This window comes from Bidens hawaiensis, unplaced genomic scaffold, assembly GCF_021521415.1.
Source record: "Bidens hawaiensis isolate Kalapana, Puna unplaced genomic scaffold, B.hawaiensis_p1.1 tig00048108_1, whole genome shotgun sequence".
Lineage (NCBI taxonomy): Eukaryota > Viridiplantae > Streptophyta > Magnoliopsida > Asterales > Asteraceae > Bidens > Bidens hawaiensis.
The window spans coordinates 4,941-17,135 of NW_027498600.1; the positions used below are offsets into that span (position 1 = coordinate 4,941).

Sequence of the window (12,195 nt, forward strand, 5' to 3'; positions counted from 1 at the left end):
CCCTTTTCTAAGGTTACGCCACGTGTCGCCACGTGGCCTGACACGTATGCCACGTGTCGCCACGTGGTCTGACACGTTTTGCCACGTGTCACTAGAGTGTGACACGTGTCCCTGAGTCATCACGGTCCATTGCGGTACGCGATAGCCGTCTTCTTGGACTCATCACGTAGCGCGATGGGTCCCTGAATATTATTTTTTTCATTTTTAGTCCTTTATCTTTTGAAGCTTGTCATATCTAGGTCTAACTCTCGGTGTCCAAAAATACAAAGACGGCTCTCAAAGCGGCTCACAACGATGTGAGCGTGCGAAGTGCAAAGTGCGCCATCAAAGCGCCACATTGCGCCCAACGCCCTTCGCCATCGCCATCGCCATCGTCTTCGCCCGAGCCCGACCGCGTGCGCGTCGGGTGCTACGCACCCTCCGCTAGGACCACTTGGTGCATGATATCCATAAAAGAATATTATTATGGAAAATCTATTCCTTATAAAGAGCTTCCATTTCTTTACCACTTTCCATGTGGGATGGAGTTTCCTTATTTCTTTCTTATGGAAATACTTAACTTAGGAAATATTTTTATTTCCTTATTTTTCTTATATTTACTTATTTAATATTTTCTCATGACTTGTCTTGATATTATTTTTGATCCCTCAACTTTCCAAAGTTGTCAAATTTGGATGGAAATTTTGGGGATGTTACATTCTCCCCACCTTGGAATGACTATCGTCCTCGAGATTCGTTGTTTGAAGTGTGAACAGTTCTTACGTCTTAGTTGATGATTAGATCCTATCTAATCTTATTCTTTTTGTTACAATCTGTATATAGAATAGCTAGGTCTTTATTTTGTTGTTAACTTACATCCTTGAATGATGTAACCAGTTAATAGTTCAGAATATCATTAGTAATCATAAATTGATAAACACGGTGATTAGTTGTGTTTAACTATTTATCTTACCGTTTTGTATTCTAAACATTTACTGACGTTAACTACATTGTAATTTTGATTCAATCTGTCGAATCTATTGTTGTTTAGATTCAGTCTTGTCGAATCTATTCCATTAAGTTGTTGTTTTAGATTCTGTCTATCGAATCCATTCTATCCTTGATCTTGATCAATGACGTTCTCTATAGTACGCTTTGACTTAATTTCATTTGCTATATTTAGCGATTGTATTTTCTTGAATATCTTCGAGTTCTTTTTCTTTGACTTTTTGATTAACTTTACTAGGTAGTATATTATTCCATCAGTGGTATTTCTTGAAAGAATTCTTTTCGATGATATACTGTCCTTGTATTTCTTGAACAATATTTTCTAATGTTTGAGGCATCATCTTCCTAGATGATAGGTTTAAACACTTTTCAATTTAAGTTTCGGATAAAAACTTTTTGGTTTCTAAACCTCTTGAGGTTATGAATATAAGCATTCTTGTGTATTAACACAATCTGTATGCTAATATTTCTTTTATCACTTAGGGATTTAAATACCCTTATTTGATTACAAAACTTCTCGTTTGGAGACAAGTTACAATTAATATATAAAATTTAACTAATCTATCTAACACTTCTTTGATATGATCTTGTCATTTTTTAGTCTTGTCTAGCTTTTCTTTTCGGGCATTCAGTCTTAAAGTGACCCGTTTCTCCACATGTAAAACATACTCCTAACTTCTTACGACATTCTTCTATCGTGTGTCCTGCTCTCTTGCAGTATGCACAATTGTTTGTATTTTCTAGTCGGCACTTTCCCGTATGTTTCCTTCCACAAGTTTTACATGTTGACTTGGGAGTACTTTCTTCTTTTCCTAACTTCTCTGAATATTTTATCTTCTTAGTTTCTTTGTCATTCTTCTTTTCTTCTTCTTGATTCCTTATCATGTTGTTGATTAAGTATCCGGCCAATTCCAAAATGTTTCTGGCATATTGGATCGTACCATGTCTCTTATTTCTCTAGGTAACCCATATATATAACGAGTTACTTTATTATATTCCGGAGTTACTAGATGTGGAACCAGTCGGCAATATTCTAGGAATTTAGTGTTATATTCCCTAAGATTTGTGCCAACAACCTTGTGATTCCATAACTCAGTTTGAATTCGATCCATTTCATGAGTTGGGCAAAATTTCTTTAATATGAGACCTTTGAATGTTTCCCAACTTAAATTATACATTGTTTCTCGACCCTTGGTTTGAATCAGGGTGTTCCACCATTCAAGAGCTTCTCCCTTGAACATTTGTGAAGAATACTGGATAGCTTCCTCACCGGTGCATTTGCTTATGGTGACGATAGATTCTTGTTCTTCTAGCCATCTCATAGCGGCTATACCATCCTAATCTTCATGAAATTCTTTAGGATCGTAAACTTTAAAGTTCTTAAAGTTGCATCCTTTTTAGACCTTTTGTTTCTTTCGTTTCTTGTTCCTCGAATTATAAACAGATGTGGAACTATCATGAGGTTCTTCCTTTCTTGAATGAATGGACTTACTTCGACTTCTCTTGTTAGAACAGGTTTCATAGCTTCCTTAACCATCTTTTGAATTCCATTTATGTATTGGACGGGAATTTCATTATCCTTATTATTAATGTTTTCTTCATTTCCCGATTTCTTGGGAAGACTGTTGTGAGAGTTTGCACTTTCTTCTCTTGACATACTACAATAAAATTTTAAAAGATAAGTATAATATTCAAAGAATTCAAAACATATCTTTTATTTGTCTTATTATAGTTACAAAAGTGCATATTATTTGTTACAATTATATTTTCTACAATTATTAAGGTTCTATTTCTTCCAGCGAATGACTAATTTCTTAATCTTGCTATCTTTCTTGACATCCCCCCCTTTTTTTCTATCTCTTCCATTGTTTCTTCCTTTTGAGTGCAAGCAAAGTGAGGATCTTGAGTTACCGGAAAACATTCTTGTCCGTGAGAATATTCTTTCGAATAAATCATTACTTCTTTTTTCCTTTGGCATCATTGTTTTCTTGGATCTACTTGATCCTGCTCCATATGTGTTATGTTTTGGAATTATCTAAGCTAGCGGAATGTCAGAATCAAATGAATAAGAATCTTCCTCCATTTTTGTTTGGCATGTACTTTCATCGCTAGATATAGGAATTGGGAGAAAAGACGTTCCCATAAATCCTTTTCCTTTACCAAATCGAGGCTGACATGATCCTTGGCTAGATTGACAATCGGACATCTGCGCGAGGTTAGTTTTAGGGATAGGTAGGCGTTCCTATCTTATTGTTATATCTTATCCGTATCAGTTTTGGATAATTTCTTGATACTTTTTCAACTAAGTATCTAGTTTGTTTGAATCAATATTTATATAATAAGTTTTCAAAACTTATCCTTAATCAAAGCCTAGGTATAATTAAATACATAATTCTCTAAGATTGATGGCTCTGATACCAACCTGTCACACCCCGATCTTAAGGCCTAGGCGTGTGATCACAAGTTGGTACCTGTTTTGTAAAAACATCAGAGTTGCGGGTTATAGCAGAAGTTTTTAATAAAATATTATTATTTTGAAAACTTATTAAACTCTCGGATTTAAATACCCGTTTGATGTTTCAAATACATTTCTTTATAAAATATAACTCTTTATAATATTTAAATAAAATATTTGAGCCATCAGATAGCTTCTAATGACTATAACTCAAATCTTCTATTCTTTCTTGCTTGTCTGTTCTAACATTTCTTGTTTCCCTGTAACATGGGTGGGAAAATACGTCAGCACACAGATGGTGAATGACGCTGACTCTAAAAATATCTTTTCAATACCTTTGTGAAACCAACAATAATGCCTTTGTGACTACTCATTAGGCACCCAGCTAAATTGGGATCAAATTACCCTAAGTACCTTGTACAATTAATTATATACACAATATCATTTCTCTGAACAGTCCCGTAGACCTTCAGAGGCATGTTGATGATATGCATGGCCTTGACGAAATGCCGAGTCACCATGTATGTTTGGATCCAGACACATGTATACTCTTAATCAGAGTGTCCGTTTCTTATTATTGTAACACAAAGTTTTAAGGATTCGTAAATCCTATGCAAACACTATGACTCAGTATAAAAGGTTTGGGGCGTATTCACCTTTTCTGTTTATAATCAGTTTCTGTTACTGATTCCTGTTTTCTGTTTTCTTTTTTCTTGTTTTGTTACCTCGGACCTATAGTACGAGAATAACCGTTTGTATAAATATCTAGATCATCGATCTAGCTTCAGACCTTTAGTCCATTTTGTATAACTTTAACCTTGATAATATCATTTGTTTATATAAAACATTTGGCCCTTTAGTCCCTTTCTTTATTTACCAAATATATGCTACGTTTCTTCTTCAGGAAGGAACGTCTACACTGAGTTTCTTATTCAAGAAGAAACATTAATTTATTATCTATAATCTCTTGTTATAATTATTATAGTCCTTAGTCATAAAGAAATACTATTTTTACTATAACCTTTACTTAAGAAAAGTTATATAATTCTTAATTGTAATCAAGGTTCGGGTTATACCCTCGACTATGGTCTAAGCCAATTATAATAATAAAATAATAACTTAGGCAGAACCCCTACCTCGCACGGGTATTCGGAGTTAGATATTCCTAAGTTTATACGGGCAGCACTTCTACTCTATATGCACGTTTATCGGGGCATTCTTAATCCACCTATCTTGGCACGCAAATCGAGACAATGTTCGGTCGTCAGGTCGTGCATGTATTACGAGACAGAATGTCGGGTTATTTGGATGGCACGCACTTCTAGGAAACGTCGGTATTTGGCACGGATTACGAGGTGATATCTCCGGGTCGGTGGCACGGAAAACGATGCTCGGCACGCAAACCGAGGTAGAGAGAGTGTAAATTCTAGAGATAGAAAGTGTGAGAGGTGTGAGGGAATGAGCCCATGGCCTCCCCTTTTATAGCTGGTTTCGGGTCCCGTCACGGTATGCGATGGGCCCCTTCTTCAACGGCGTCGCATATCGCGACGACCCCTTTTATGAGGTTACGCCACGTGGCCTGACACGTCTGCCACGTGTCTCCACGTGGTCTAACACGTTCTGCCACGTGTCCCGTCGTGCTGCCACGTGTCACCAGAGTGTGACACTTGTCTCTGAGTCATCACGGTCCATCGCGGTACGCGATGGCCGTCTTCTTGGACTCATCGCGTTGCACGACGAGTCCCTGAATATTATTTTTTTCATTTTTAGTCCTTTATCTTTTGAAGCTTGTCATATCTAGGTCTAACTCTCGTTGTCCAAAAATACTAAGGCGGCTCTTAAAGTGCAAAGTGCGCCATCAAAGCGCCACATTGCGCCCAACGCCCTTCGCCGTCGCCTTCGCCATCGTCCTCGCCCGAGCCCGAGCGCGTACGCGTCGGGTGCTACGCACCCTTCGCTAGGACCACTTGGTGCATGATATCCATAAAAGAATATTACTATGGAAAATCTCTTCCTTATAAAGAACTTTCATTTCTTTACCACTTTCCATGTAGGATGGAGTTTCCTTATTTCTTTCTTATGGAAATACTTAACTTAGGAAATATTTTTATTTCCTTATTTTTCTTATATTTCCTTATTTAATATTTTCTCATGACTTGTCTTGATATTATTTTTGATCCCCTCAACTTTCCTTAGTTGTCAAATTTGGATCGATATTTTGGGGATGTTACATTAATGTAATTGTTTTTTTATAACTTTGATGTACATGAATATTTGTTTGAAATTATTAAATAGATATTAAAACTTATAATGTTGTTTGATAGTAACCTTTGAAAAGTTGTGAGCAATCAGTTCACGCTCCGGCATTTCCGCCGTAGGTTGGGGGTGTGACATAGCACGCTTTCCTTCGGGTAATTTTTCTAGTGTCCACGTTCCATTTTCTTCAAGCACTTTAATCTCCTTTTTCATGGCTTCCCTCCACATTGGATCTTTAACAGCCTGATTAAAATGTTTCGGCTCACAATTGCTTGTAATGGCCACTAAGAAAGCTTTATGATTATTAGTAAAATTATTATAAGAAATAAAATGTGCTAAGGGGTGTACCGTCGAGGACTGTTGATTGGAGGTGGATTGCTCATGGTCTATAGATGGGGGTAGACGCGCTTCATAATCATTGAGATGCTTCGGTCGTGATCAGTTCCTGTTTTCTTTAGGTGGTTGCAAATTTTCTGGTTGAAAAAACTCTTGATCTAAATTGGCTTCTTGGTCCGATGTGGCTTCTTCATGCCTAATGGTTTCCGAAGTGGTCTGGTCCATTTGATCTGATTGTAGGCTTTGAAATAATTAACTTTGATTTGGCATATTAATTGGTGTGTCTTTAGCCATAGAACTAGTTGGACAAACTTCTTTAACGTGGGCTTGGTCCATTGTTGAATCATGTTGAAGACTTTTTGATCCATTATCAGTTTCAAGCCAAATTTCAATACCAAGCTCATCATCACTATTAACAGTTGGGGCGTTTCCTTTGCTGCTCATTTCTTGGGCCACATCCCAGCATTGTGGTGGAATAAAAATTTCTTCTTTCTCAACAGGAACATTTATGAAAGGGAAGACATTTTCAACGAATTTTAAATCTCTAGAAATTATGATCTTTTAATTTTTAATGTCGTAGATTTTATACCCTTTTGTACCACGTGGGTACCCTATAAAAAACCCCGGTTTTCCTCTTTCCTCAAACTTATCCCCCCTTGTTTCCATGCTTCTATAATTGGCTAAACAACCAAAGACCCTCATATGTTCATATTGGGGTTTTTGACCGTATAGAAGCTCATAATGGGTTTTGTTTCCTATTACCTCTGATGGTAAACGATTTATAATATATGTGGCGGTAAGGATGCATTCTCCTCAAAAACGTGTCAGTAAGTTTGCCTCAAACCTTAGGGCTTGGGCTATTTCCAAAAGATGTCTATGTTTTTGTTCCACCACACCGTTTTGTTGAGGTGTGTGTGGACAAGTGGTTTCCAAAACAATCCTCTCTTTTGCATAAAAATCGAGCATATGATTTGATGTGAAACCCCCCCCCCCCCCCCCAATTACCACAACGGATTCTTTTTATATTTTTCTCAAATTGGTTTTGTACCATTTTGTTAAAATCTACGAGGCAAGTTCTAGCCTCGTGCTTGTGTTTGAGGAGAAAAACCCATACGGCTCTATTGAAATCATTTACTATTGTTAAAAAATAGTTTGCTTGTGTGGGGGAAGGGGTGCGATATTTCCCCCAAATGTCACAATGCAATAGGTCGAAACAAGAACTTGTTTTAGTAATACTAATGGGGAAAAGTAATCTTGCAAACTTAGCCTTAACACAAGAATCACAAACGTTTTTAGTTTTTAAAGGAAAATCCTTAAGAAAATCAACATAAGCAAGTTTAGAGTTTGAAGCATGGCCTAATCTGTTATGCCAAGTGTCAACCGTTTTCATCATCACTTTTCTCTCTTCACCAACCATCCCCATCTTGTATAGACCTTTCTTGCAATCACCCACTCCAATCAATGTCGAACTCAAGTCGTGCATGACACAAAAATCCGGAAAAAATGTCACAGCACATTGAAGATATTGTGACAGTTTACTAACAGAAAATAGATTGCATTTGAATTCAGGAACGTGAAGGACCCCTTTTATCATCATCCCGTTGGGTAGAGTGTAGTCTCCTCTACCCTCAACGGCTATGGATTCACCATTTGGAATTACCACGGGCGGTTCGTATTCTTTTTTAATTTTATTTTTAAGTAAAAAATATTTACAAATAATGTGCTCGGTTGCACCCGAGTCAATAACCCACTTACCTTCGTGACTAATATTACCTGTCATGCTGGCAGTCAGAGGATTTTGTTCGTAGTAGTAGGCTTCATGTTACCGAAAAATTTTTATGAACTGTTGATACTCCTCGTTGGTCAGACTTGGAATTTGACTCGTCTCCCCCTCAACACAAGCTGCCCTCGGCTTTCCTTTTTCTTGTTTACCCTTACTCAGCCACCACTCCGGATACCCGATATGTTTAAAACAACAATCCTTATTATGCCCATCTTTTCCACAGTAATAACAATGTTCTACCTTTCCATCCTTTCGAATGGATTTGTTTTGTGGCAGATTTGTGTCTCGTTTCTTTGGCACAAAAACATGGAATGCAGCGGAATCATTAGTGGAACGCTTAATACCAGAAACTAACCTTTGTTGTTCGTCATCGTACACCAAATGGTAAGCAGTTCCGAGCGTTGGTGTTGGTTGCATGGCTAAGATTTAGGTTCGAATAGTATATTCGACATCTAAACCTAGTAAAAACTCGTAGAGTTTTTCTTTTTGTTTGAAATCATAGAGTTGTTTCCCAATTTCACAAGAACAACCTTTACAGTTGCATGTGGGGATTGGAAAAACTAATTGTATTTCATCCCAAAGGGATCTGAGTTTTGTAAAATAAGCCGAGACGGACACACCTTCTTGCTTAGTCGTCATCAAAGACTGTTTCAACTCGTACGCTCTAGGCGCACTAGTATTCCCGAAGCGTTCTTTAAGATCTGACCAGATGTCTTGGGCCGTTACGGCATACTTCACACTTGTTCTTATTTCCTTCTCCATTGCGGTGTTTAACCAACCTTTAATCATGGCGCCGCACCTCATCCAAGCCATGTATGTGGCATCACTTGATTCTGGTTTCTTGATCGACCCATCAATGAAGCCGACCTTTTTTTTAGCGAATAAGAAATTCATCATCTCTTGGGACCAATCGTTGTAGTTCACATCGGTTAGAACATCGTTGACGTGTAGTTGCCTCGGATAATCTGAGGCATGTATGTAATATGGAGAGGTGTGATCGGAAGCCCCTCCATCGTTTTTGTTTTTGTCTTTATTGCCGGCCATGGCTGTTAGAGGTGAAGGGTTAATTTTTTTTCAGTAGTGTTTTGATTGAGATCAATTCTATTGGGGCTCTGATGCCATAAGAATTTTGTATGGTAATTTGTTATAGTTCAAAAGGTACAGCCATTACAATCAAAGCCTAAGGCTAAATACACAAGAGATTACAACGGCTAGCCATAGATCAAGGCTGGAAATCAGGGGATAATAAGGAAGGAGATAATATAATAAGGAAGGAGATATTATATAGAATAAAATAATATATCCTATCGTTTACAAAGAGGTATGACATCTAATCAAGAGGTCGTGGATTCTAGTCTTAGTTGAGACATTTTTATGTTTATTTTTATACACAACTCAAATTATAACTAAGTAAGCCCACTTCAAATTAAATTGTTTAAACCAAAAAAAAATGTTCCTTTTATTTGAGGCCCAAAAAAATTTTCGCCTTTAGCCCAAAAAAAATTCGTCGGAGCCGGCCCTGATTGGATATCAAAATATCAAGTGGCGAATCATTGATTAAAAAAAATTTAGAAAACTTTCAGAAAAGATCGACACTCGTCATTTAAATGATACATGTTAGAATTAGGAAAATGTTATATATGTTGCACTCTTTTCCTCTCACTAAACTCTTGTATATTTTTCATATTTTTGCCACTAGTTGCGAATCAAAATCACCTTATTGAATCCAACTCGAAACGTAGATGAAAACATAACATGTGTTGATGGGTATCCGACAAGCCGACATATACTCGATAGCATGTTGCAGAAGTTGAATAAAACAACTAATTTGTTTGCTTTTTTGCATGTTATTTGAGTTTTTTTTAATACATGTGTTGGCCCGCAAGAATAATATATATAAATAGACTTTATTTATGATAAATTTGATGAAACCCGGACATCAGGGACAAGCATTTGGGTATCTAATATATGATAAATGTGATACCAATCCAATTAAAGAGTTTACTTAAAATTTTATCTTTAATTAAACCTTGTCTAGAATTGTTTAATTCTATTAGTTTTCTTATTTTAAAACTATCCGTTTTAGATATTGAAGAGTTTACTTCCTAAACAGACAAACCACTGAGGAACTTAAAAGAACAGTGCGTCGTACGTCCAAATTGCATACTTGGATGAAGTAACAAAATAAAATTCAAAACCAATTTTATTTATTATTCTATACTTATATTATGTGCATGTTACAAAATAAAATGTTACATGACATAAAACAAGTAACATGCAAAACGTTATTTAACCAATTTAAATAGCATCTCTCAAAATATAAATTATCCATATAATTTATTTATCACACAACTACAAACAATTAGAAAACCATTTTTCCAATATTATAAGTGTTGATAACTATTAGCTAGATCATATCTAATAATAAATATTGTGGTGTTTGTCTAGCTTGTTATTGGGTATGACCCGACTTGGATCATAACGTACTAACCACATCAACTCAAATATGTGTCTTGGGTAGATCGATTCCAACAATCTCCCACTTGCACAAGATACATAGAAGATTGATGCAAGTAGCAAATACCGCCAAACAACGGTTTACTACCCCTGATACGCATGATGAAGTGCCATTCAATAACATCATCCCCTTCAAGTCCCTCACTTGAATATGATTTAGGAGAAACTATCATTTATCCTTTTGCCACAAATGTCATGTTAAATCCAGAGACACAGAGTAATCATTCACTGTTGATTTAACTTATCAGGCCTTAGACATTTAACTCTTAACGAAATAAGAGGGACAAATCCCCTATTGACTACATACGTCTCTCACTATCACCTTGTACTATACTTGAGCTTAGCCTTATGTATTGACATATTTCAGAGCAACGTAGAACTAAGTCAAAGCACAATATTTGCTTAATATCAAGACCCAATATGTATCTCAGGTCGGAGGATACTATGATGTTCGCCTTTACTCAAAATTACTTATGATCAAATCATAAGGATTCCATGCAGTAAAATTTGAGGACGGGTCAGTCTAATATTTATCCCATAAATATCTATGAACCTTGGCAGCAAACCCTTGCTATATTCATACCTCATAAATATCTATTAATCAAAGTTCATAATAGTCTTACATTCACATGTGTTCCCACAAATGTGATTGACTACGGACATTTAGAATAATTAAATTATTCATGAATTTAAACATGCTAAAATGGAACATAACTCAAAAACACAATCATAAATCATAATCATATGATTGAGTAAAAATAACAATTGTTCCGATATCCAAATACAAAATTTTGATCAAATCCAATCACTAGAATCTCGAAGTCCTAAGGCACAAGCATGACCTTCATGCTTTGGTCTTTCAAGGAGCTTCGTGAGTGGATCCGCAATATTTTGATTAGGGTGAACTTTGCGAATACATATCTTAACTTTTCAACTTCATCCCTTATGTAGTGAATCTCCGCTCAATGTGCCTTGTCTTTTGATGTGCACGGGGTTCCTTGATTTGAGCAATCGCACCCTCGTTGTCACAAAAGATTTCAAGAGGGTCCTGAATGGTATGGACTACCCCTAGATCGGCCAAGAACTTTCTAATCCATGCAGCTTCTTGAGCTGCCAATGAGGCGGAGATGTATTCAGATTCAGTGGTGGACAATGCTACCACATCTTGTTTTGCGCTCTTCCAAGAGACAGCACCACCATTTAGAACGAAGACATATCCCGACTGTGATCGAGAATCATCTCGATCAGTTTGGAAACTCGCATCTGTGTAACCCTTTACAACGAGTTCCTCCTCACCAGAGCCATATATTAGAAACATATCCTTAGTCCTTCTAAGGTATTTCAATATGCTCTTAACCGCCATCCAATGGCTAGTTCCCGGATTTTGTTGATATCTACTTGTCATGCTCAAGGCGCATGACACATCCGGTCTAGTACAAATCATGGCATACATGATGGATCCTATAGTAGATGCATATGGGATACCACTCATTTTGTCTTGCTCATCCTTTGAGCTTGGACATTGAGAAGCACTCAACATCATTCCTCTTTGAATAGGTACCAAACCTTTCTTAGAGTTTTCCATCTTGAACCTTTTCATGATCTTGTCAATGTATGCACTTTGATTCAAACCTATCAGTCGCCTTGATCTATCCCTATAGATCCTTATTCCCATAATATAGGCGGCTTCACCAAGATCCTTGATGGAAAAACAACTTCCAAGCCAGGTTTTCACACCTTCCATGGTTAGAATGTCATTTCCAAATAGTAGTATGCCATCGACATATAATACCAGAAAGGTAATGATGCTCCCACTAGCTTTCTTATACACACAAGCTTCATCAGCGTTTTTGATGAATCC

At 36.9% G+C, this 12,195-nt stretch overlaps 1 protein-coding gene across 1 annotated transcript; it reads right to left on the bottom strand.

Moving 5' to 3' along the window:
* Positions 1–8,243: 8,243 nt before the first annotated feature.
* LOC143597321 (uncharacterized) lies at positions 8,244–8,861 on the bottom strand. The gene has a single exon (XM_077075850.1). The coding sequence runs from the start codon at positions 8,859–8,861 to the stop codon at positions 8,244–8,246; it is 618 nt and encodes a 205-aa protein (XP_076931965.1).
* Positions 8,862–12,195: the final 3,334 nt, after the last annotated feature.